Source organism: Mustelus asterias, unplaced genomic scaffold, assembly GCF_964213995.1.
Source record: "Mustelus asterias unplaced genomic scaffold, sMusAst1.hap1.1 HAP1_SCAFFOLD_79, whole genome shotgun sequence".
Taxonomy (NCBI): domain Eukaryota; kingdom Metazoa; phylum Chordata; class Chondrichthyes; order Carcharhiniformes; family Triakidae; genus Mustelus; species Mustelus asterias.
This window is the reverse complement of record NW_027590137.1, coordinates 1,274,968-1,302,671: the sequence shown is the minus strand read 5'-3', so window position 1 is coordinate 1,302,671 and position 27,704 is coordinate 1,274,968. Positions and strand designations below refer to the sequence as shown.

The following is a 27,704-nucleotide window of genomic DNA, read 5'->3' as shown; positions in this document are numbered from 1 at the left end:
GGTCGGAGGGTTTCTTTCTGCTGGACTGGCTGGTCTCACAAAGTTTGCCTCCAGTGGGCTGATGCTCTTTGAGACTTGTTGCGAATACCTGGTTTCAGATTTCACAAGGATCACAGAGTGACAGGATGTTAGGAAGTTCAGAGATATTTAGTCAGCATTTCTGTCTAAAACCCCTCAAACGCCCATCCAATTTCCTTTGTAATTGTTTATTGTCTCCACTTCCTCCACCCTCGTAGGCAGCGAGTTCCAGGTCATTACCATTCGCTGCATCAAAATATTCTTCCTCACATCCCCCCCCCGCCCCCCCCTGCATCTCTGACCTGAAACTTGAAATCTGTGTCCCCCCTCGTCCTTGTCCAATCAGCTAATGGGAACAGCTTTTCTTTGTCCACCTTATCTAAATCTGTCAGAATCTTGTCCACCTCGATCAAATCTCCCCTCAACCTCCTTTACTCCAAGGAGAACAACCCCAGCCTGACATTGACAATAAAGAACAAACTAACAGAATATGTTAATACCTGAAATCAAATGGGAATGTTTAATTTCTGTTTGAAAGATATTGTAAATATATTGTCCTGGACAATAAAGAAATTGGAATAATTCACCTTGGGTGTGGTTGAATGAAATATATCAATCTGGTATCCATCTACAGTCTAGTGAAAGGCTGGAATGTGTAGCTGGGATGAATAAGTTGATCACTTTCTCTGGGAGATATTTGCATCTTTGTCCATGAACTTTGTTTTTTAAAAATCCACATTTGAAAGCCCGGCCACTACATGAAATATCAGCACCATAACAGGGGGAGATAAGAAAGACAGACACTCACTTAGATCTTTTCATCCGTGCATCTGAGAGTTAAGAATGTGTGACATGATTTTGGGATACCGGAGTGAGTGTGCAGATGTGATTTGTTACATGTGAAAAATAGCAAGCCTAAATTCATGGTGAGATGGAGTGAAGAGCGGGTCCCAAACACACACAGCTACTTGAGACACAGCAGGAGATGAAATGGTTCATGTGGCCAGGGCATTGAGACAACATTGTGACATCATCAAGGCATTGACACTCCAGAGAGAAACTGAGTTCAAAACAATCAGGATCCAATTAAACACACTGCACATGGACACAAAGTGAGGAAAATTACAGTAAAATGGATAATCTATTCATTGAGAAGGAAAGAAGCTGGTGCAGAATGTAGTGTTACAGTCATAGCAAGGGTGCAGAAAAAGATCAACTGAATGTGAGGTCGGTCCATTCAAAAGTCTGATGGCAGCAGGGAGGAAGCTGCTCTTGAGTCAGTTGGTACATGTCCTGACTTTTGTGTCTTTTTCCTGACAGAAGAAGGTGGAAGAGAGAATGTCTGGGGTGGGTGGTGTCCTTAATTATGCTGGCTGCTTTGTGGAGGCAGCAGGAAGTGTAGACATAGTCAATGGATGGGAGGCTGGTTTGCATGATGGATTGGGTTTTGTTCACGACCTTTGTAGTTTATTGCGGTCTTGGACAGAGCAGGAGCCATACCAAGCTGTGATACAATCAGAGAGAATGCTTTCTATGGTGAATCTGTAGAAGTTGGTGAGAGTCATAGCTGATGTGCTAAATTTCCTTAGTCTTCTGAGAAAGTAGAGGCATTGGTGGGCTTAACTATAGTGTTGCCATGGGGGGGAACCAGGACAGGTTGTTGGTGATTGGGACACCGAAAAACATGAAGCTCTCGACCATTTCTGTATCGTCCCTATTGAAGTAGACAGTGGCATGTTCTCCTTTACGCTTCCTGAAACCGATGTCCGTCTCCTTCATTTAGTTGGTATTGAGGGAGAGATTATTGCCGCCGCACCAGTTCACCAGATTCTCTATCTCATTCCTGTCTCCGTCTCATCAGTTCCCAAGAGCTTTTGAAGCCGCACCCACATTCGGAGAATTTAAAGGATCTCTGCAGAGTGTGAGTGATGTTCTGTCTGTGCAGTCTGGATAACCGAGTAAATCCTTTCACACTCACCGAGCAGGTAAATGGTCTCTCCCCGGTGTGAACTCACTGGTGTTCCTGCAGGTTGGATGACCATTTAAATCTCTTTGTGCAGTGACAGTGTGCTGGTGGGACACCAATTAGCCAGAACTTTTGAAGCCACGCCCACACACAGAGCAGCTGAACTGTCTCTCCCCTGTGTAAATGCACTGGTTGATCATCAGTTCCTGAGAGGTTTTGAGTCCGGCCTCTCAGTCAGAGCATTTAAAGGGTCTCTCCTTGGTGTGAGTAACATTATGTCTCAGCAAGCTGGATGACTGAGTGAATCCCTTTCCACACACAGAGCAGGGGAATGGTTTCTCCCCAGTGTGAACTCGCTGGTGTATCCACAGTGTGGATGACCTTTTAAATCTCTTTGTGCAGTGAGAGCAGCTGAACGGTCTCTCCTCAGTGTGAACTCGCTGGTGAATCAACAGTTCATGAGAGCTTTCAAAACCAGTCCCACAGTCAGTGCATTGAAAGGGTCTCTCCTGGGTGTGAGAGCTTTTGTGCTTCAGCAGGCTGGACAACTGAGTGAATCCTTTCCCACACACACAGCAGGGGAATGGTCTCTCCCCAGTGTGAACTCGCTGGTGTTTCCGCAGATTGGATGAACTTTTAAATCTCTTTGTGCAGTGAGAGCAGCTGAACGGTCTCTCCTCAGTGTGAATGCGCTGGTGAATCATCAGATCCGCAGCACTTTTGAAGCCACGCCCACAGTCAGAGCATTTAAAAGGTCTCTCATTGCTGTGAGTGACTTTGTGTGTTGTCAGACCAGATGACTGAGTGAATCCCTTCCCACACACAGAGCAAGTGAATGGCCTCTTCCCAGTGTGAACTCGCTGGTGTACCCGCAGATTGGATGAGGTTTTGAACCTCTTTGTGCAGTGAGAGCAGCTGAACGGTCTCTCCTCGGTGTGAATGCGCTGGTGGATATTCAGATCCGCAGCACTTTTGAAGCCACTCCCACAGTCAGAGCATTTAAAGGGTCTCTCATTGCTGTGAGTGACTTTGTGATTCTGTAAGTGGGATGACTGAGTGAATCCCTTCCCACACACAGAGCAGGTGAATGGCCTCTCCCCAGTATGAACTCGCTGGTGTGTCTGCAGGTGGGATGACCGATTGAATCCCTTCCCACACACAGAGCAGGTGAACAGTCCCTCTGCAGTGTGAAAGCGTTTGTGGGACATCAGTTCACCAGAGCTTTTGAAGCCTCTCCCACAGTCAGAGCATTTAAAGGGTCTCTCCTGGGTGTGGGTGACTTTGTGTTTCAGCAGGCTGGATAATTGAGTGAATCCCTTCCCACACACACAGCAGGTGAACGGTCTCTCCCCGGTGTGAACTCGCTGGTGTTGCCGCAGGTTGGATGATGTTCTAAATGTCTTTGTGCAGTGAGAGCAGCTGAACGGTCTCTCCTCAGTGTGAATGCGCTCGTGCTCTCTCAGATCCGCAGCACGTTTGAAGCCGCTTCCACAGTCAGAGCATTTAAAGGGTCTCTCATTGCTGTGAGTGACTTTGTGTCTGAGCAGGTGGGATAACTGAATGTATCCCTTCCCACACTCAGAGCAGGTGAATGGCCTCTCTCCGGTGTGACTGCGTCGATGGATTTCCAGGTCACAGGGGGCTCTGTATCTCTTCCCACAGTCCCCACATTTCCACGGTTTCTCCATGGTGCAGGTATCCTTGTGACTCTCCAGGTTAAACAATCAGTTAAATCTCACACAGAACTTGGGTACAGTCTCTCCCCGCTGTGAATGCTGCGATGTATTTTCAGGCTGTGTAACTGGTTAAAGCTCTTTCCACACTCAGTGCACTGGAACACTGTCCCTCGGGAGTATCTGTATCTTGCTGCTTTTCCAGTCACATTGATATTAAAGACCTGTTTTCGCAGACAGAACAGAGAAACATTTCTCCTTCCAGATTCAAAGTCTGATAATATTCAGGTCCGATGAATTGAGTGAGGGTGTCAGATGCTGGTGTGATGTTTGTTTCAAGATTTTGGTCTGTTAATCCTCACCTTCTCATATCCTGTAAATGAGTTTGAAAAATTCATCAATGTCAGCACAGGATAGAAATTCAGAACAGACAATTCTAGTTTCTATGGAACATTCTTTCCTCTCTCATTCCCCAAAAGCTGTAAATCTCCATCCCACACACTCTCCCTCCATTCTCACTCTGCTGTATCTAATATTCATCCTCCCAGTTCTCCTGAAGGTGCTGATTGAGGCTGATTGACAGATCCATGCTCACTGCTTCCTGTCCTGGATAGTCATGATAGACAATACACATCTTTTTAGCCTGTCTTGATGCTCTCTCCACTCACATTGTTTCGTTTCTTAAAGACTTGATTAGTTGTAAGTATTCACATTCCTACCATTATTCATGTAAATTGAGTCTGTGTCTTTATAAGCTCTGTTTGTGAACAGAATTCCCACTCACCTGAAGAAGAGGCTTAGAGCTCCGAAAGCTTGTGTGGCTTTTGCTACCAAATAAACCTGTTGGACTTTAACCTGGTGTTGTTAAACTTATCCTGCCCTGGACACAGAGAGCTGGAAATCTCCATGCAGGCTGCCAGACAGATATATGTCTATCTGACTGGACTAACAATGTGTGGAATGTACAGACTGGATTCACTTCCTTTCCCTTCAGTTGCTGCAAGTCCCCAATATCCCCCAGAATGAGAAAAGAAATGGAAAGGGGGATGAAAAGAAAGTGTTTTACTCACAGAGGTTGGCGACAGGAGGAAGTTTCCACTCCCCCAAGGTCAGGGGGTGGGATCTCCGCCGCGCGGACCCGGGAGCCCCGCCCCCACCCATTGTTCCCCTCCCCCTGCACCTCCTCGAGCCAAGGTTTCCAGGCAACCGGCTGGCGGCTCCGGACAGAGCGAGAAGCCGCTCGGTGATCTCCCCTTCCCCCCGGCCCCTGACTGCGCATGTCCAAGGGAGAGGGGAAGCTGCGCATGTGCGGTGGAGTGCCCACCCCCTGACCTGTCTGCTGAGGTGTTGACCAATGGGGGAGTTGGAGGACCTGAAGGAAATGATGAATTTTGTTAACTCCTTTTACAGGATATCAGAAGGTGAGGATTTTATAGACAGAAATCTCGAATCAAACATCACGTCAACATCTGACAAACTCACTCAATTCATCAGGACCTGAATGCTATCGGCCTTTGAACCCAGAAGAAGAAATGTTTCTCTGTTCTGCCTGGTGTAGCAGTCTTTAAACATCAGTGTGACTGGAACAGGACTGACACACACACAATCAACTAAGATTTTCCCGTGCATTGACTGTGGAAAGAGCTTCACAGTTACACAGCTGTAAACAATATTGTACCATCACAGCAGGGCACCATAATATCGTTCCGTGTGAGACTTCAACTGATGGTCAAACCTGGAGCAACACAAGGATACCTGCACCATGGAGAAACCGTGGAAATGTGGGGACTGTGGGAAGGGTTGCAAAACCCCCTCTGAGCTGCAAACCCATCGACGTATTCACACTGGAGAGAAGCCGTACACCTGTTCTGTGTGTGGGAAGGGATTCACTCGGTTATATCATCTGCAGCGACATCGACTGGTTCACACTGGAGAAAGAGCGTTCATCTGCTTTGAGTGTGGGAACGGATTCGCTCATTTACCCGATCTGCAGAGACACCAGCGCGTTCACACTGGAGAGAGACCATTCATCTGCTTGGTATGTGGGAAAGGATTTATGCAGTTATCCAACCTGTCGAAACACAAAGTCACTCACAGCAATGAGAGACCCTTTAAATGCTCTGACTGTGGAAGTGGTTTCAAAAGCTCTCGGGAACTGATGATCCACCAGCGCATTCACACTGGGGAGAGACCGTTCAGCTGCTCTCACTGCACAAAGACATTTAGAACGTTATCTCATCTGCGGGAGCACCAGCGAATTCACACCAGGGAGAGACCGTTCACCTGCTCTGTGTGTGGGAAGGGATTCACTCATTCATCCAGCCTGCTGAGTCACAATCTCACTCATACCCAGGAGAGACCCTTTAAATGCTCTGACTGTGGAAGTAGTTTCAAACGTTCTGGGGACCTGATGATCCACCAGCGCATTCACACTGAGGAGAGACCGTTCAGCTGCTCTCACTGCACAAAGAAATTTAGAACAGCATCCAACCTGCAGGAACACCAGCGAGTTCACACTGAGGAAAGACCATTCACCTGCTGTGTGTGTGGGAAGGGATTCACTCAGTCATCCAGCCTGCGGAGACACCAGCGAGTTCACAAGTGATGACAGGAGTTGGATTCTGCTGGTATTGCTGCTGTTGATCACATCCAGGACTGAACCATGTTCATTCTGACAGTTGGTGAAGTGGGAGGGTCGGAGGGGTTCTTTTTGCTGGATTGGCCGGTCTCACAACTTTTCTTCCAGTGGGCTGATGCTCTTTGAGCCTGGGAGAGCACATTTCCACTGAAATGATCCACTAAAGCTGATGAAGGACATTTATTTTATCCTGGATAGTAAATAGTGTTTTTCCCCCCACTACAGTGAGATCTGAAATAAAGACAGAAAGAACTGGAAAAATGCAGCAGCTCTGGCAGCATCTGTGGAGAGAGAAACAGAGTTAACATTTCACACTACTGGATGGGAGTCAATCTAGTAAACCTCCTCTGAACTGCTTCCATAGTATTTATAAAATGGGGCAGCACGGTGGCACAGTGGTTAGCACTGCTGCCTCACAGCGCCACGGACCCAGGTTCAATTCCTGGGTCCCTGGTCCGATTCACTATCTGTGTGGAGTTTGGACATTCTCCCCGTGTCTGCGTGGGTTTCCTGCGGGTGCTCCGGTTTCCTCCCACGGTCCAAAGATGTGCGGGTTAGGTTGACTGGCTATGCTAAAATTGACCCTTGTGTGAGGGGGATTAGCAGGGTAAATGTGTGTGGTTATGGGAATAGGGCCTGGGTGGGATGCTGTTTGGTACAGACTCAATGGGCAGAACGGCCTCTGTCTGTACTGCAGGGATTCTACGATCCTTTGTTTAATTGGAGACAAAAACTGCACCCAGTGTTCAAGATGCAGTTTCAGCAATGCCCTGTATAACTGAAGCAGAACATCTTTACTTCTCTGTTCAATTTCTCTCAGAATAAAGGACAGCATTCCATTTGTGAGAACTTTGATTTATTTGAACTAAGATTTATGAGGTTCTCTTGTTTACAATAACTCCATAACTGTCAATCACACCAGGTTCCAGTGACTTAACCATGTGGCTGGAAAGAATACTTTAAACGGTGAATTCAGGAAGTTTATTAACCATTAAAAATGTCACAAGTCAGAAAGATAAAAAAGCAAAGTATCGATTAACAGTAAAAGGAGAAAATTTAGCTTTAACAATTGAACATATGAACTTCTGAAAGGTTATGGGGAGAAGCAGGAACATGGGGATGAGAAGCATATCAGCCATGAACGAATGACGGAGCAGACTCGATAGGCCGAATGGCCTCATTCTGCTCCTATATCTTATGAACAGACTTCTCTCCATCCTTGTCAGACCAGGACATGAAGTGATGGCTCTGAAAACATGGATAACTTGTAAAATCAACAGCTCCCAACACCTCTCTGTAGGGCACAGTGGTTTGCGCTGCTGCCTCACAGAGCCAGGGCCTGGGTTTGACTCCCAGCTTGGGTCACAGTCTGTAGAGTTTGCACATTCTCCCCGTGTCTGTGTGGGTTTCCTCCGGGTGCTCTGGTTTCCTCCCACAGCCCGAAAGACCTGCTGGTTAGGTGCACTGGCCGTGCTAAATTCTCCCTCAGTGTACCCGAACAGGCACCTGAGTGTGGCGACTCGGGGATTTTCAGAGTAACTTCATTGCAATGTTAATGTAAGCCGACTTGTGACACTAATAAATGAAGTTCCTGGGAAAATCCCCGAGTCACCGAACTCTGGCATCTGTTCGGGTACACTGAGGGAGAATTTAGCATGGTCAATGCACCTAACCAACACATCTTTCGGACTGTGGGAGGAAACCAGAGCTCCCGGAAGAAAACCCGGCAGACACGGGAACAACGTGCAAAGTCCACAGAGTCACCCAAGCCGGGAATCAAACCCACTGTGAGGCAGCAGTGCTAACCAGTGTGCCACCGGGCCACCCTAACAAGTCTTGTTATGTTTTTTCTATTCTGTTGGCATCAGAAGGCAATATCTTATAATTCCCACACATTTTAACCATTCTTATTATGTTTATAATTCTAAACGTTATAAACTTTTGTATTCAAATTTACATTTCCAGCCGAACATCTGTATTAATGAATCATGTATTCTTTAATTGTCTCTCAATTCAGGCTATCCATTTAACTAATCTCCTGATTTACAATTGTGGAAACTTCAGTCCACAAATAAGGTAGTCAAATGTGTTGTTAAAAGCAGGATGTTCTTTATATAAATAAATAACAAAGGTTAAAAATCATTGGCAAACTAAAGGAAACAGGAGCATTGGAACCAGCCAGGACTTGCAGACTGAAACCCCACCCAAAGCCCGCACGTGCTCAGAAGGGAGAGAGGTTGAGAAGAACACTCTGTAACACTTCTCCTCCCCTTAAATTTCAATCCCCCATCAGGACAGAAATACAACAAAGTAATGTCTTTAACAATACGGAAGTCTGTCAGGAGCTTTGTGGTTGCATTGCGACCTGTACAATACCACTGGTAAATCTTGTAATGGTGTTTCTGGAATGGGAGGTGAAGAGGTAGTTTGAGAATCTGTACATGAACATTCCTCTTCCACTCCCACAGCAGAGTCAACTGGCAAAGCTGGAACCATTTCCTGGTGAACATCCACAGCAGCATGACCCTCTGCCATGTTCTCAGTAATGGTTGCTGACTCTGAAACTGTTCCTGACTCGGGGTCACACCGCAAGCGAATATGGTCTTGGTGTCTGCGAACAACTCTTCCGTTTTACAGTCTCACCACCCAAGATACTGGACCACTTTGGTTTAAAATTATTCCCGGTAACCGCCTTTGGTTACTCCCAAAGTTTCTGATATAAACCTGATCACCCGGTTTGAACTGCCTCTCTTTGGCGCGGTAGTCGTGTCCCTCCTTCTGCTTCTCTTGTCTCCTGCTCACTTTTGCTCTGAGATCTGGGTGAAGCAGATCCAGATGAGACTTCGACCTTCTACCTAAAAATTCCACAGGAGAGAGTCTGGTTGTGGATTGTGGTGTGATGCGAAACTGGAACAAAAATCTTGAGAGCTTGTTCTTAAAGTATCGCTTGCCATTCTCTTCAATCCCTCCTTCAGAGTTTGAACAGCTCTTTCTGAGAGACCATTTGTAGCCAGATGAAACGGTGCAGTACGCACATGGCGTAGACCATTCCTTTACAGGAATTCCTGAAACACCTCACTTGTAAACAGAGTGTCGTTATCTGAAACAAGCCAATCTGGTAACCCAGGGCTTGTGAAAATTTGACAGAGCTTCTCTATTGTCACAGGAGCTGGAATATTACTCATGATCTGTGCTTCCAACCATTTTGAATGCACATTTACAACGAGCAAACACATGTGATTCATGAAAGGCCCCTCAAAGGCCACATTTAGTCTGGACCACGGCCTATCAGGCCACTCCCAAGGATGAAGTGGTAATGTACCCAGTGTGTTGTGCCTGATTCAATCGACAAACAGTTTATTGAGTTACGCCAGCGGGGAGAAGCCACAGGGGCTGACCATGTGCAACTCCACCCAACAAAGAATATCATCAATTCGTATCCAGTTACTCAGTCCATCCCGGCTGGACACAATCCAATCAGAATGGTGATAGATTACATACATTATAGGTTCATTAAAATTAGTATCTGGGCATTATGGGGCTATGTGATCATCTCATGGACAGGTGCCCCCATCATGATGCTTTCCCGACCCCCCTTGGGGGGGTCTTTCTTGGGCTTTCTTTGTACATAGACTCCCTTAGTTAGAAATGGGATGGATTAAAAGTTCTCATGGACGTCAGCACCCTTCCTTTGTTTTAATCTGGGAACATTTCTATTTAATAATCTCTCTTTTTAAACTCTTTTCTTCAGTATCCAATTCCAGAATTTTCCTTTTCTTTGTGTTCCTTGCGTCAGGAATAAATCTTTGGACCTGACAGGAAGTTTAACCCAAGATCAATCCAACACAGGATTGGTCAGAATCATTTCACATGTGTCAAATTTTAAATAACCATTACAAATTAAAACTCTCATTCTCACATGGGTGAATTGTATTCGGATTAAAATTCCCACATGTTTAGTAAAATATCCTGGAATCCTGTCTCTGGCCAGTAAATATGGCTCCAGGTTCATAACTTCTGAACAAAAAAAGTTTTATTGATCACACTTCCTTTTTTAAAAATCTGTTTGATTTAAATCACAGACAGAAAACCTGAAAGCTTGAAGCGTTCAACCCACAAATATCATCCACACACAAACAGAGAAACATAGCATGTGCTTTACAACAACAATAACCAAAATTAATTCCTGAAGCGTTCTTGTGATCCTGTTTTTAAACTTCCAAAAATGCCTTTAATTAAAGACTCATGGTAAGGTTAATTCTCCAGAAAGATAAACCTTAACAAATGTAGCCCAAAACAATGATAAAACACATCTACAAACATCCACATAAAACAAACAAAACGCACAGATTCTTGTGAGAGGCCCAGAAATTTCATCTCTTGGGATGGAGTGGGAGTGGGGGGGGAGATGTGAGGAAGAATATTCTGATGCAGCGAATGGTAATGACCTGAAACTCGCTGGCTATGAGGGTGGAGGAAGTGGAGACAATAAACAATTAAAAAGGAAATTGGATGGGCATTTGGGATGTTCCAAACAATTGGAGAAGATTCTTAGAGATAGGATCTATACACATTTAGAACTGAATAATCTCATTAGCGATAGACAACATGGTTTTGTACAAGGGAGGTCATGCCTCACAAATTTGGTTGCGTTTTTTGAGGAGGTGACAAAAATGATTGTCGAGGGAACTTAATCCAGATAAATGCGAAGTGATGCATTTTGGTAGATCTAATGCAGGGGGGAGCTATACAATAAATGGCAGAACCATCAGGAGTATAGACACACAAGAGGGATTTGGGTGCGCAAGTCCACGATCCTTAAGGGTGGCAGCACAGGTGGAAAGGGGGGTGAAGAAGGCATATGGCATGCTTGCCTTTATTGGGGCATAGAGTATAAAAGTTGGCATATGATGTTGCAGTTATATAGAACGTTGGTTAGGCCACATTTGGAATACTGCGTCCAGTTCTGGTCGTCACACTACCAGAAGGACGACGTGGAGGCTTTGGAGAGAGTACAGAAAAGATTTACCAGGATGTTGCCTGGTATGGAGGGTATTCGCTATGAGGAGAGATTGAGTAAACTAGGGTTGTTCTCCCTGGAAAGACGGAGGTTGAGGGCGACCTAATAGAAGTTTACAAAATTATGAAGGGCATAGATAGGGTGAACAGTTGGAAGCTTATTCCCAGGTCAGAAATGACAAACACAAGGGGTCACAAGTTCAAGGTAAGGGGGGCAAGGTTCAATACAGATATGCAGGGGACGTATTTTACACAGAGGGTGGTGGGGGCCTGGAATGCACTGCCAAGCAAGGTGGTTGAGGCAGACACGCTAGGATCATTTAAGACTTATCTAGATAACCACATGAACAGACTGGGAATAGAGGGATACAAACGGATGGTCTAGTTAGGAAGACATGATCAGCGCAGGCTTGGAGGGCCGAAGTGCCTGTTCCTGTGCTGTATTGTTCTTTGTTCTTTAAAATAGACACATGAGTTTCCGGGCAGTCACAGGAATGTGGTCAAGATAGTCCAGTCCCACAATGCCTCACATTCAATCTGCAGTCCTTCAATTATAACAGAATATGTGGCTGTATGTAGCTGCCTTGGCCATGGTCAACCCCAACCCCAAGGGTGCCCTTCTTGAACTGCTGCAATGCCTGAGGTGTAAGTACACCCACAGTGCTGTTAGGAAGGGACTTCCAGCTACACATTCCAGACTTTCACTAGACTGCAGGTGGATATCAGATTGATATATTCCATTCAACCACTCCCAAGGTGAGTTATTCCAATTCCTTTATTGTCCAGGACAATATATTCACAATATCTTTAAAACAGAAATTAAACATTCCCATTTGATTTCAGGTATGAACATATTCTGTTAGTTTGTTCTTTATTGTCGATATCAGGCTGGGGTTGTTCCTCTTGGAGAAAAGGAGGTTGAGGGGAGATTTGATCGAGGTGGACAAGAATCTGACATGTTTAGATAAGGTGGACAAAGAAAAGCTGTTCCCATTAGCTGAAGGGACAAGGATGAGGGGGGTGCAGATTTATGGTTTTGGGTCAGAGATGCAAGGGGAGGAGTGGGGGAGGAGTGGGGGGGGGGGTAGTGGCGGGGAGGGGGAGGGGGGAGGGGGGGTGGGGGGGAGATGTGAGGAAGAATATTCTGATGCAGCGAATGGTAATGACCTGAAACTCGCTGGCTATGAGGGTGGAGGAAGTGGAGACAATAAACAATTAAAAAGGAAATTGGATGGGCATTTGGGATGTTCCAAACAGAACGAAGAACAAAGAAAATTACAGCACAGAAACAAGCCCTTTGGCCCTCCAAGCCTGTAGCAACCATGCTGCCCGTCTGAACTAAAACCCCCGACCTTTACAGGGACCATATCCCTCTATTCCTATGCGTTTCATATATTTGTCAAGACACATCTTAAAAGTCACTATCATATCTGCTTCCACTACCTTCCCCGGCAACGAGTTCCAGGCACCCACCACCCTCTGTGTAAAAAACCTGCCTTGTACATCTCCTTTAAACCTTGCCCCTCACACCTTAAACCTATGCCCCCAGTAATTGACTCTTCCACCCTGGGAAAAAGTTTCTGACTATCCACTCTGTCCATGCACCTCATAATCTTGTAGACTTCTATCAGGTCGCCCCCCTCAACCTCCGTCGTTCCAGTGAGAACAAACCAAGTTTTTCCAACCTCTCCTCATAGCTAATGCCCTCCACACCAGGCAACATCCTGATAAATATTTTCCGTACCCTCTCCAAAGCCTCCACATCCTTCGGGTAGTGTGGTGACCAGAATTGAACATTAGATTCCAAGTGCTGTCTAACTAAGGTTCTATAAAGCTGCAACATGACTTGCCAATTTTTAAACTCAATGCCCCGGCTGATGAAGGCAAGCATGCCGTATGCCTTCTTGATTATCTTCTCCACCTGCATTGCCACTTTCAATGACCTGTGTACCTGTACACCCAGATCCCTCTGCCTATGAATACTCTAAAGGGTTCTGCCATTTACTGTATATTTCCCACCTGTATTAGACCTTCCAAAATGCATTACCTCACATTTGTCCGGATTAAACTTCATCTGCCATCTCTCCGCCCAAGTCTCCAACTGATCTATATCCTGCTGTATCCTCTGCCGGTTCCCATCGCTGTCTGCAATTCCACCAAACTTTGTGTCGTCCACAAACTTACCAATCAAACCAGTTACATTTTCCTCCAAATCATTTATATATATATTACAAACATCAAAAGTCCCAGCACTGAACCCTGAGGAATGTCAGTTGTCACAGCCCTCCATTCAGAAATGTACCTTTGCACTGCCAACCTCTGTTTTCTTCTGACTAAATATCTCTAAACTTCCTAACACCCTGTCACTCTGTGACATTTGAAACCAGGTATTCGCAAAAAGACTCAAAGAGCATCAACCCACTGGAGGCTGAGACCAGCCAGTCCAGCACAAAGAAACCCTCTGACCCTTCCCATTGACCAACTGTGAGAATGAACAAAATGCAATCCTGGATGCAGCTGAGAGCAGAAATCATAACAGCAGAATCCAACCCCTGTCATCACTCATGAACTTGCTGGTGTCTCAGCAGCTGGGATGAAACTCTGAAACCCTTCTCACACTGAGAGCAAGTGAATGGCCTCTCCCCAGTGTGAACTCGCTGGTGTGTCCACAGGTTGGATAACTGAGTGAATCCCGTCCCACACTGAGAGCAGGTGAATGGCCTCTCCCCAGTGTGAACTCGCTGGTGCATCTGCAGACTCGATAACCGAGTGAATCCCCCCCCACACTGAGAGCAGGTGAATGGTTTCTCCCCAGTGTGAACTCGCTGGTGTGTCCGCAGGATGGATAACCAAGTGAATCCCTTCCCACACTGAGAGCAGGTGAATGGTTTCTCCCCAGTGTGAACTCGCTGGTGTGTCTGCAGATTGGATAAATCAGTGAATCCCTTCCCACACTGAGAGCAGGTGAACGGCCTCTCTCCAGTGTGAACTCGTTTGTGTGTCCGCAGGTTGGATGACTGAGTGAATCCCTTCCCACACTGAGAACAGGTGAATGGCCTCTCCCCAGTGTGAATGCGTTGGTGTCTCTGCAGGTGGGATGACCGAGTGAATCCCTTCCCACACTGAGCGCAGGTGAATGGCCTCTCCCCAGTGTGAACTCGCTGGTGTGTCTGCAGGTGGGATAAATCAGTGAATCCCTTCTCACACTGAGAGCAGGTGAACGGTCTCACCCCAGTGTGAACTCGTTCATGTGTCCGCAGGTGGGATGACTGAGTGAATCCCTTCCCACACTGAGAGCAGGTGAACGGCTTCTCCCCTGTGTGACATAGCTGGTGTGATTGCAGGTGGGATGACTGAGTGAATCCCTTCCCACACTGAGAGCAGATGAACGGCCTCTCCCCAGTGTGGCTGCGCCGATGAGCTTCCAGCTGAGATGGGGTTCTGCATCCCTTCCCACAGTCCGCACATTTCCACGGTTTCTCCATGGTGCAGGTGTCCTTACCTCTCTCTTGGGTGGACAATCTGTTGAAATTTCGTCCACACACACAACAAGATTACAGTCTCTACCCGCTGTGTATGTTGCGATATTTATTCAGACTGTGTAACTGGTTAAAGCTCTTTAGTCAGTGCATTGGAACACTCTCACTCGAGTGTGGCAGTGTGTTGATGCTTTTTCACTCACACTGACATTTCAAATATTTTCAAATCGACAGACTGGACAATCATTTCTCCTTCTGGATTCAAAGTCCGATGATATTGAGATCCCAAGGAATATGACTCTATCAGATCGAGACGTGACGTTTCAGATTTCAGCCTGTGATTCCTCTTTCAATATCCTGTAAAATGAGTTTACAAAAGTCATCAGTGTCAGTACAGGATAGAAATTCAGAACAGACAATTTCTATGGAACATTCTTTCCTCTCTCATTCCCCAAAAGCTGTAAATCTCCATCCCACACACTCTCTCCCCATTCTCAGCAGGTCTTGCAGCATCTGTATGGAGAGAAAAGAACTGATGTTTCAGAGCTTTGACAAAGGGTCATCCAGACAAGAAACATCAGCTCTTTTCTCTCCTTACAGATGCTGCCAGACCTGCTGAGATTTTCCAGCATTTTCTCTCTTGGTTTCCGATTCCAGCATCCGCAGTAATTTGCTTTTATAAGGCTGCAGATACCTCCTCCCAAGTAACATGCGTGTGCCCAACACATCACTACTTGTTTCCCTTATTTCTTTAGCACCCATGGTGCTCTCCGCAGTAAACACAGAGGAGAAGTATTCATTAAAAATCTCACCCATCTCCTGTGGCTCCACACACAGATGGCCATACTGATTTTTAAGGGGATCTCTTCTATCTCTAGCCACCTTTTTACTCTTAATATAGCTATAGAACCTCTTGGAATTTTCTTTAATCTTACCTACCAGATCCATATCATACCCTCTTTTTGTCCTCCTGATTTCCCTCTTCAGTATTTTCTTACACTTTTTATAGTCAGAGTGATTCACTTGTCCCCGATTGCCGAAACCCAATGTCTGCTTCCTTCTTTTACCTGACCAGAGCCTCAATGTCCCTTTTCTGACAGAGATCCCTAAATTTACCATTCTTTCCCTTCATCTTAACAGGAATATACTGCCCCTGGACTCTTGATATCACACTTTCAAAACCTCCCAATTGCCAGTCATTCCTTTCCCTTCAAACAAACTCACCTAATCGACATCTGCTAGATCCTGCCTAATGCCCACAAAAGTGGCCCTGCTCCAGTTTAGGGCCATGACCTGTGGACCTGTCCTATTTTTTTCCAGAACTATTTTGAAACTATTGGTGCTCCCAATAGTGTTCCCTGACTGACACTTTAGTCACTTGCTCCAGCTCATTTCTTAACTGTCTAATAGAAAGTAAGTCCAGAAATTGCTAATGAAAAATAAGGAGCTGGGAGATGAATTGAACAAGTATTTTGCCTTGGTGTTCACAATAGAGGATACAGTTAAAACTCAGAAACAGCTGTAAATCAGAATAGTAATTAATTAATAATAATGAATAATAAAATACAGTGTAGAAGGAGGCCATTCAGCCCATCGAGCCTGCACCGACAACAATCCCATCCAGGCCCTATCCACATATTTACCTGTTAATCCCCCTGATACCAAGTGGCAATTTATCATGGCCAATCCGTCTAACCGGCACATCTTTGGACTGTGGAAGGAAACCGGAACACCCGGAGGAAACCCACACAGACACGGGGAGAATGTAGAAACTCTGCACAGACAGCGACCCGAGGCTGGAATTGAACCCGGGTCCCTGGCGCTGTTAGGCAGCTGCACTAACCACTGTGCCACCGGGCCACATGTCAGTGACATCGCCCAACTCCAGCCCAGTCTCAGCTCATCTGGAACCCTCACCCATTCCATTGTGACATCACACACTCACCCATTCCATTGTGACGTCACACTCCCACCCATTCCATTGTGACGTCACACTGTCACCCATTCCATTGTGACCTCAGGGCTTCACTCTCCGATCACAATCCCTGCCGGCCTCCCACATGCAGCCTCAATGGCGGCAGTCAGCCCGGGTCTAACACTACAAGCTGCCGCTCCATTTGGTACAAAGGGGGGGACCGGGAAATTCATTTCCGGGGTTTGGGTTTGGGTTTGAACAACATGTTTACAAAGTCTCTCCACCCGCCACATTTATCATTTCCCCGCGCGCCGCCCCCTACCTCGTATTGATCTCGCTTCCAAGTTAAAACCATCCGTCTGTCCGTCGCCATTACCCGCACTGCGCATGCTTCAGGTCCCGCCCCTCTTTCACTCTGATTGGTCGGAGGACCAGCCGCTCCCGCTCAGTCCTCCAGCCCCGCCCCCTCTTCCTATTGGTCCGGAGCTGCCGTCAATCAGTGCCCGGGCATTGTGATCTGGAGCATGCGCAGTGTCATTGCTGTCCTTGGCGCTTGTTTGTCCCGGAGAAGCGGAGTCAGCGTTAGGCGGTGGCTGGGAGGATTTGGAAACACTTTGTGGATCCGCAAACCCTTCAGAATCATTGTCAGCTCCCTGGTTTGCAGCTGCGGGGCTTCTCCCTCCCTCCCTCCCGGGAACAGGCCCAGGTTAACGGCCCCATCCTGGCTCAGCCACTGGAGGATGGTTCACATCAGAGGATGGGGGAGGGGGACAATAAATAAGAGGTTACACTTTGGCCTCAAATCAATGAGGACTCTGATCTCTGGGAAGGAAGGAAACCCTGGGAGGTGGGCGGGGAGGATTCACAATCACCCGCTGGAGGCCCCAACACCCCCAGTAAAAAGCTGCAGCTCCCGGGTTTGCAGCTTTTTCCCGGGAGGGAGTTGGGGAAGTTTTGTGGAGACAATTCTCGGCTGGTTCAGTTAGTGGTTCCTGGAGCTCAGAAACCCTGAGTTAGAATCCTGAACCCCACACTGGATGGTTGTTTTATTAAATACTTTTTATTTATTAATCATCTGTTGAAGAAAATATTAATTTGTTTTGAAAAATCATTTTATAGCATTTGTGAAAATACCCATTAAAATAGCAATTCTCCCAATGTATTTCATAGAATCCCTACAGTGCTGAAGGAGGTTATTCGGCCCATCGAGTCTGCACTGGCAACAATACCACCCAGGCCCTATTCCGGTAACCCCACATTTGTAACCTGCTAATCCCTCTAACCTACTCATCCCAGGACACTAAGGGGCAATTTAGCATGGCCAATGCACCTAACTAGTATCTCTTTGGACAATGGGAAGAAACCGGAGCATCTGGAGAAAACCCATGCAGACATGGGGAGAACGGGCAGACTCCACACGGACAGTGACCCAAGTTGGGAATCGAACCCAGGTCCCTGGAGCTGTGAGGCAGCAGTGCTAACCACTGTGCCACCTGCATTGCTGATGAGAATTTTAATTTACTGACTTGGGAATTAATTCTCGGGAATAGTCATTCTGAAAATGACCATTAAAATGTGTTTTAATTTACCCCATGATGCCAGATTTCAGTTTGCATTTCAAAATGGAATTGAGAATGTCTGGGAGCAAATGGTAAAATGAGGTTTGAGACACCAGCTGCAATTATTTTCTGTGACTGATGATACCTTTGTGTCTGTGCAGGAGGTAATTCCCCTGCTGTTGTGGCACAAATAAAATGGAGCCTTTCCTCGGAACAGGCCCATGTTAATGGTCACCGTGGTGTTTCATTGGTGAGCAGAGCACATGTGACTATTGTGTTAACAACAGTCAGTGGGGCTGCACGTCCCCTGACTTGGTAGGAAAATAATTGACTCCTTGATTGTACTCTCAATCTGTACATGGTCTGGAGGACTGAATCCAGCTGGAGGGAGAGGGAGCTGGGCTCAGAGTGGAGATGGGGCAATGAGTTTGATTTCAGCTCAGGGACAAGAGAGAGTGTGTGGGATGGGGATTACAGCTCAAGATAAATGAGATAGAGAAATGTTTCGTGGAAACTGAAATTGTCTGTTCTTAAGTAATTTTTAAAAACTCTTTGTAGGGAACTAGAAGAGGAGGATTCACAGACAGGAAACTCAAACTAAACTTCAGATCAAAGTCTGACAGAGCCATTCGATTCATCATGACCTGAATATGATTGCTTTTGACAGTGGAGGGAGAAATCATTCCCTGTTTTGTCAGTGGGAGAAAATTTCAAAATTCAATGTGACAGAAAAAGAACTGAGACACACACACACACACACACACTCCAGTGAACTGACTGTGAATCGAGCTTTAACCAGTTACACAGCCTGAAAAACATCACACCATTCACAGTGGGGAGAAACCATACACATGGTCTGTATGTGGATGAGGCTTCAACTAATCATCCATCCTGGAGAGACAGAAGGACAACAGCACCGTGGACAAACCGTGGAAATGTGAGGATTGTGGTAAAGGATTCAATTCTCCATCCCGGTTGGAAACCCATCGACACGGTCACATTGGGGCTGAGAAAATGGAGAAACCATGGAAATGTGATGATTGTGGTAAAGGATTCAATTATCCGTACTTGCTGGAAAATCATAGACACAGTCACACTGGAGAGAGGCCATTCACCTGTTCTGTGTGTGGGAAAGGATTCACTACCTCATCCCACCTGCTGTTACACCAGCAAACTCACACTGAGGAGAGGCCGTTCAGCTGCTCCACCTGTGGAAAGGTGTTCTCATGTTCATCCAACCTCAGTGCACATCAGCGAGTTCACACTGGGGAGAGATTGTTCACCTGCTCCTTGTGTGGGAAGGAGTTTGCTGGGCCATCCGGTCTTTGGTCACACCAGCGAATTCACACAGGAGAGAAGCCATTCACCTGTTCTGTGTGTGGTAAGAGATTCACTCTGTCATCTAACCTGCTGTCACACCAGCGAGTTCACACAGAGGAGAGACTGTTCAGCTGCACTTCCTGTGGAAAGAGGTTCAGGTCTTCATCCAACCTCAGTGCACACAAGCGAGTTCACACTGGGGAAAGGCCGTTCACCTGTTCCACGTGTGGGAGGGAATTCACCAATTCATCCGGCCTCCTGTCACATCAGCAAATTCACACTGAGGAGAAGCCATTTATTTGCACATACTGTGGAAAGAGTTTCAGGCAGTTATCAATCCTCACTGCACATCAACGCACTCACACTGGGGAGAGTCCATTCACTTGCTCCATGTGTGGGAAGGGATTCACTCAGTCTGGCAGCCTGCATTTACATGAGCTCACCCACACTGGGGAGAGGCCATTCACCTGCTCTGTGTGTGGGAAGGGATACACTCGGTCATCCCACTTGCTGACACATCTGCAAGTTCACAATTGTCAGCAGGAGTTGGATTTTGCAGTTACTGCAGCTTTAATCACATCCAGGATTGATAGTCTGACAATATTTGGTTTGTTTCTGCTGACATTAACAATCGCTACAACTGGCTGAAGTTTAATATTCTGAAATGTCACTGATTTTCAGGGCTGTTGTGTCCCTTTTTAAAAGCACCATCTGTGATTTTTTTTAAATTCAGGAACTCTCAACAGGAACTTCTTTATAATAAGTTTATGAACTTTTCCTGCAATCTGAAATTGATGTTTGGTGCAAACTGTACAATTCAGTGTCTGAAAGGTTCCACTGCTTAAGATTTCCAATGAGAAAATGCTGACAATTCTTACTGACTTGCACATTATTCACAGTGACACTTCCACGATCATATTTAATTATCAAGGAACATAAAACAATGCACAGATACTTGTTAGAACTGAACTTGAATATTGCTGAAAAGAGAGACCTGTTGCTGAATCTCTTCATCATGCACTCATCAGGACAAACAGAAGAATGCCAAATTTCAAATGATCACAATTGGTGGACTCTCATTGACTTGAAGCATCACCATGGAGAAATCAATAGAAGACTAGGTTTCTCAAGCTTCTGGGAAATTCAAAAAAGGTGCTAGGCTTGAAAATTCCCCTTTTGTTTGCAGGGAAAGGATCGCTGCGTATAAATGTAAGTTGCTTCTTGCAACTATAACTGAGCCGTATTATGAACTCGACTGATTAGCTTCAATTGATTATGAGTGTAGCTATTGGCACACTCAGGATTGTTCAGCAAGTGCTGCCCAATCTGTAATCACAGTAAACATTGTATTTTTGCTTTTGTGAGTGTTTCCTGCTGAAAAAAATCACCACCTATTCTGACAAATCAAGGAACATGCTGTTTTATTCTATCAGCCACTCACTGGGATGTACAGCCTGGTACCCGGCACTGCACTGGCAAAGATATTCATAGTAAGAAGTCTTACAACACCAGGTTAAAGTCCAACAGGTTTATTTGGTAGCAAAAGCCACTTGCTTTCGGAACGCTGTTCCTTCGTCAGGCTCCCACCCACCTGACGAAATCTAGTGGCTTTTGCTTCCAAATAAACCTGTTGGACTTTAACAAAGAACAAAGAACAGTACAGCACAGGAAATAGGCCCTTCGGCCCTCCAAGCCTGTGCCGCTCCTTGGTCCAACTCGACCAATCGTTTGTATCCCTCCATTCCCAGGCTGCTCATGTGGCTATCCAGGTAAGTCTTAAATGATGTCAGCGTGCCTGCCTCCACCACCCTACTTGGCAGCGCATTCCAGGCCCCCACCACCCTCAGTGTAAAAAAACGTCCCTCTGATATCTGAGTTATACTTCGCCCCTCTCAGCTTGAGCCCGTGACCCCTCGTGATCGTCACCTCCGACCTGGGAAAAAGCTTCCCACTGTTCACCCTATCTATACCCTTCATAATCTTGTATACCTCTATTAGATCTCCCCTCATTCTCCGTCTTTCCAGAGAGAACAACCCCAGTCTACCCAATCTCTCCTCATAGCTAAGACCCTCCATACCAGGCAACATCCTGGTAAACCTTCTCTGCACTCTCTCCAATGCCTCCACGTCCTTCTGGTAGTGCGGCGACCAGAACTGGACGCAGTACTCCAAATGTGGCCTAAGCAGCGTTCTATACAGCTGCATCATCAGACTCCAGCTTTTATACTCTATACCCCGTCCTATAAAGGCAAGCATACCATATGCCTTCTTCACCACCTTCTCCACCTGTGTTGCCACCTTCAAGGATTTGTGGACTTGCACACCTAGGTCCCTCTGTGTTTCTATACTCCTGATGACTCTGCCATTTATTGTATAACTCCTCCCGACATTATTTCTTCCAAAATGCATCACTTCGCATTTATCCGGATTAAACTCCATCTGCCACCTCTCCGCCCAATTTTCCAGCCTATCTATATCCTGCTGTATTGCCCGACAATGCTCTTCGCTATCCGCAATTCCAGCCATCTTCGTGTCATCCGCAAACTTGCTGATTACACCAGTTACACCTTCTTCCAAATCATTTATATATATCACAAATAGCAGAGGTCCCAGTACAGAGCCCTGCGGAACACCACTGGTCACAGACCTCCAGCCGGAAAAAGACCCTTCGACCACTACCCTCTGTCTCCTATGGCCAAGCCAGTTCTCCACCCATCTAGCCACTTCTCCTTGTATCCCATGAGCCTTAACCTTCTTAACCAACCTGCCATGTGGGACTTTGTCAAATGCCTTACTGAAATCCATATAGACGACATCCACGGCCCTTCCTTCATCGACCGTGTTTGTCACTTCCTCGAAAAACTCCACCAAATTTGTAAGGCACGACCTCCCTCTTACAAAACCATGCTGTCTGTCACTAATGAGATTGTTTCGTTCTAAATGCACATACATCCTGTCTCTAAGAATCCTCTCCAACAACTTCCCTACCACGGACGTCAAGCTCACTAAACTGGTGTTGTTAGACTTCTTACTGTGTTTACCCCAGTCCAACGCCGGCATCTCCACATCAAAGATATTCATACCCAGCCTTGCTCATTTGTGTGGGAGGCTGAATGCCTTTTTGGTGCTGGCAGCTAATTAGTGGACAGTATCACTCGTGTAACCACGACATAGTTGCAGAATGAAACAGATTAGTGTTCCCTCTGTATTGTGCAGCCTTGTGGTTGTGCTAAAGGCCATCACTTTCAGATCTGAAAAGTGCCTGGGTCAAGGTCAAATTACCCCAGAAAGGGAAAATTTCTCTCAAATCTGAAGCAACAGGTTAAACAAATCATTTCACACTGAAACACATCTTCAACGTTGCGGTAGTTTGTTCAGTTACTTGGTGGTCACGTGACTCTGGTTGTAGCATTCCTGAGCCTCATTGGAGGGATTCCTCACATGAGCCGAGTTTGAGGAGAGGATCTCTGGCCTCCAGTGATGCAGACGCTGAATCTATTCCTGGAAAAAACACATTTGGAATATTGTGATAATGCTGTCTGAATCCATCAGGACAATTTTGTGTTCAAGTGTGGGGGGATAATGTTCACTGTTTTATATTCGGGTCTGGGGGGGATAATGTTCACTGTTTTATATTTGGGTCTGGGAGGGATAATGTTCACTGCTTTATATTCGGGTCTGGGGGATAATGTTCACTGTTTTATATTCGGGTCTGAGGGATAATGTTCACTGCTTTATATTCGGGTCTGGAGGATAATGTTCACTGTTTTATATTCGGGTCTGGGAGATAATGTTCACTGTTTTATATTTGGGTCTGGGGGATAATGTTCACTGTTTTATATTCGGGTCTGGGGGATAATGTTCACTGTTTTATATTCGGGTCTGAGGGATAATGTTCACTGTTTTATATTCGGGTCTGGGGGATAATGTTCACTGTTTTATATTCGGGTCTGGGGGATAATGTTCACTGTTTTATATTCAGGTCTGGGGGGATAATGTTCACTGTTTTATATTCGGGTCTGGGGGGGATAATATTCACTGCTTTATATTCGGGTCTGGGGGGGATAATGTTCACTGTTTTATATTCGGGTCTGGGGGGGATAATGTTCACTGTTTTATATTCGGGTCTGGGGGGGATAATGTTCACTGTTTTATATTCGGGTCTGGGGGGGATAATGTTCCCTGTTTTATATTCGGGTCTGGGGGGATAATGTTCACTGTTTTATATTCAGGTCTGGGGGATAATGTTCACTCTATTATATTTGGGTCTGGGGGATAATGTTCACTTTTTATATTCGGGTCTGGGGGGGATATTGTTCACTGTTTTATATTTGGGTCTGGGGGGGATAATGTTCACTGTTTTATATTCGGGTCTGGGGGGAAAATGTTCACTGTTTTATATTCGGGTCTGGGGGGGATAATGTTCACAGTTTTATATTCAGGTCTGGGGGATAATGTTCACTGTTTTATATTCGGGTCTGGGGGGAGAATGTTCACTGTTCTTTATTCGGGTCTGGACGGTATAATGTTCGCTGCTTCATATTCGGGTTTGAGGGGGGATAATGTTCACTGTTTTATATTCGGGTCTGGGGGATAATGTTCACTGTTTTATATTCGGGTCTGGGAGATAATGTTCACTGTGTTATACTTGGGTCTGGGGAGGGCATGTTCACTGCTTTATATTTGTGTCTGGGAGATAATGTTCACTGTTTTATATTTGGGTCTGGGAGGGATAATGTTCACTGTTTTATATTTGGGTCTGGGGGGGATAATGTTCACTGTTTTATATTTGGGTCTGGGGGGGATAATGTTCACTGTTTTATATTCGGATCTGGAGGGGATAATGTTCACTGTTTTATATTCGGGTCTGGGGGGGATAATGTTCACTGTTTTATATTCGGGTCTGGGGGGGATAATGTTCACTGTTTTATATTCGGCTCTGGTGGATAATGTTCACTGTTTTATATTCGGGTCTGGGGGGGAAAATGTTCACTGTTTTATATTTGGGTCTGGGGGGGATAATGTTCACTGTTTTATATTCGGATCTGGAGGGGATAATGTTCACTGTTTTATATTCGGGTCTGGGGGGGATAATGTTCACTGTTTTATATTTGGGTCTGGGGGGGATAATGTTCCCTGTTTTATATTCGGGTCTGGGGGGATAATGTTCACTGTTTTATACTCAGGTCTGGGGGATAATGTTCACTCTATTATATTTGGGTCTGGGGGATAATGTTCACTGTTTTATATTCGGGTCTGGGGGGGATAATGTTCACTGTTTTATATTTGGGTCTGGGGGGGATAATGTTCACTGTTTTATATTCGGGTCTGGGGGGATAATGTTCACTGTTCTTTATTCGGGTCTGGGCGGTATAATGTTCGCTGCTTTATATTCGGGTTTGGGGGGGGGATAATGTTCACTGTTTTATATTCGCGTCTGGGGGATAATGTTCACTGTTTTATATTCGGGTCTGGGGGGGATAATGTTCACTGTTTTATATTCGGGTCTGGGGAGGGCATGTTCACTGCTTTATATTTGTGTCTGGGAGATAATGTTCACTGTTTTATATTCGGGTCTGAGGGATAATGTTCACTGTTTTAAATTCAGGTCTGGGGGGGATAATGTTCACTGTTTTATATTCGGGTTTTGGGGAGGATAATGTTCACTGTTTTATATTCGGGTCTGGGGGGATAATGTTCACTGTTTTATATTCGGGTCTGGGGGATAATGTTCACTGTTTTATATTCGGGTCTGAGGGATAATGTTCACTGCTTTATATTCAGGTCTGGGGGGATAATGTTCACTGCTTTATATTCGGGTTTTGGGGGGGATAATGTTCGCTGTTTTATATTCGGGTCTGGGGGGGATACTGTTCACTGTTTTATATTCGGGTCTGGGGGGGATAATGTTCACTGTTTTATATTCAGGTCTGGGGGATAATGTTCACTCTATTATATTTGGGTCTGGGGGATAATGTTCACTGTTTTATATTCGGGTCTGGGGGGGATAATGTTCACTGTTTTATATTTGGGTCTGGGGGGGATAATGTTCACTGTTTTATATTCGGGTCTGGGGGGAAAATGTTCACTGTTTTATATTCGTGTCTGGGGGGGATAATGTTCACACTTTTATATTCATGTCTGGGGGATAATGTTCACTGTTTTATATTCGGGTCTGGGGGGATAATGTTCACTGTTCTTTATTCGGGTCTGGGCGGTATAATGTTCGCTGCTTTATATTCGGGTTTGGGGGGGGGATAATGTTCACTGTTTTATATTCGCGTCTGGGGGATAATTTTCACTGTTTTATATTCGGGTCTGGGGGGGATAATGTTCACTGTTTTATATTCGGGTCTGGGGAGGGCATGTTCACTGCTTTATATTTGTGTCTGGGAGATAATGTTCACTGTTTTATATTTGGGTCTGGGAGGGATAATGTTCACTGTTTTATATTTGGGTCTGGGGAGGGCATGTTCACTGCTTTATATTTGTGTCTGGGAGATTCTGTTCACTGTTTAATTTTGGGTCTGGGAGGGATAATGTTCACTGTTTTATATTTGGGTCTGGGGGGGATAATGTTCACTGTTTTATATTTGGGTCTGGGGGGGATAATGTTCACTGTTTTATATTCGGATCTGGAGGGGATAATGTTCACTGTTTTATATTCGGGTCTGGGGGGGATAATGTTCACTGTTTTATATTCGGGTCTGGGGGGGATAATGTTCACTGTTTTATATTCGGGTCTGGGGGGATAATGTTCACTGTTCTTTATTCAGGTCCGGGGGGGATAATGTTCACTGTTTTATATTCGGGTCTGGGGGGGATAATGTTCACTGTTTTATATTTGGGTCTGGGGGATAATGTTCACTGTTTTATATTTGGGTCTGGGGGATAATGTTCACTGTTTTATATTCGGGTCTGGGGGGGATAATGTTCACTGTTTTATATTTGGGTCTGGGGGATAATGTTCACTGTTTTATATTTGGGTCTGGGGGATAATGTTCACTGTTTTATATTTGGGTCTGGGGGATAATGTTCACTGTTTTATATTCGGGTCTGGGGGGGATAATGTTCACTGTTTTATATTCGGGTCTGGGGGGGATAATGTTCACTGTTTTATATTCGGGTCTGGGGGATAATGTTCACTGTTTTATATTCGGGTCTGGGGGGGGGATAAGGTTCACTGTTTTATATTCGGGTCTGGGAGATAATGTTCACTGTTTTATATTCGGGTCTGGGGGATAATGTTCACTGTTTTATATTTGGGTCTGGGGGATAATGTTCACTGTTTTATATTTGGATCTGGGGAGGGATAATGTTCACTGTTTTATATTTGGGTCTGGGGGATAATGTTCACTGTTTTATATTCGGGTCTGGGGCGGATAATGTTCACTGTTTTATATTCGGGTCTGGGGGGGATAATGTTCACTGTTTTATATTCGGGTCTGGGGGATAATGTTCACTGTTTTATGTTCGGGTCTGAGGGGGGGATAAGGTTCACTGTTTTATATTCGGGTCTGGGAGATAATGTTCACTGTTTTATATTCGGGTCTGGGGGATAATGTTCACTGTTTTATATTCGGGTCTGGGGGGGATAATGTTCACTGTTTTATATTCGGGTCTGGGGGGGATAATGTTCACTGTTTTATATTCGGGTCTGGGGGATAATGTTCACTGTTTTATATTTGGATCTGGGGAGGGCATGTGCACCGCTTTATATTTGGGTCTGGGAGATAATGTTCACTGTTTTATATGTGGGTCTGGGGGGGGATAATGTTCACTGTTTTATATTCGGGTCTGGGGGGGATCATGTTCACTGTTTTATATTCGGGTCTGGGGGATAATGTTCACTGTTTTATATTCGAGTCTGGGGGGGATAATGTTCACTGTTTTATATTCGGGTCTGGGGGATAATGTTCACTGTTTTATATTCGGGTCTGGGGGGGATAATGTTCACTGTTTTATATTAGGGTCTGGGGGATAATGTTCACTGTCTTATATTCGGGTCTGGGGGGGATAATGTTCACTGATTTATATTCGGGTCTGGGGGGATAATGTTCACTGTTTTATATTCGGGTCTGGGGGATAATGTTCACTGTTTTATATTTGGGTCTGGG

The 27,704-nt window shown here is 45.5% G+C and overlaps 1 protein-coding gene across 1 annotated transcript in view; it reads right to left on the bottom strand.

Moving 5' to 3' along the window:
• Positions 1-2,214: 2,214 nt before the first annotated feature.
• The window catches only part of LOC144483806 (uncharacterized), a 162,745-nt gene continuing 137,255 nt past the window's right edge, over positions 2,215-27,704 (bottom strand). The window contains 4 exon segments of the mRNA XM_078202344.1: positions 2,215-2,340; positions 3,517-3,580; positions 13,952-14,742; positions 17,966-17,977. Coding sequence (XP_078058470.1) covers positions 2,215-2,340; positions 3,517-3,580; positions 13,952-14,742; positions 17,966-17,977 — 993 coding nt within the window.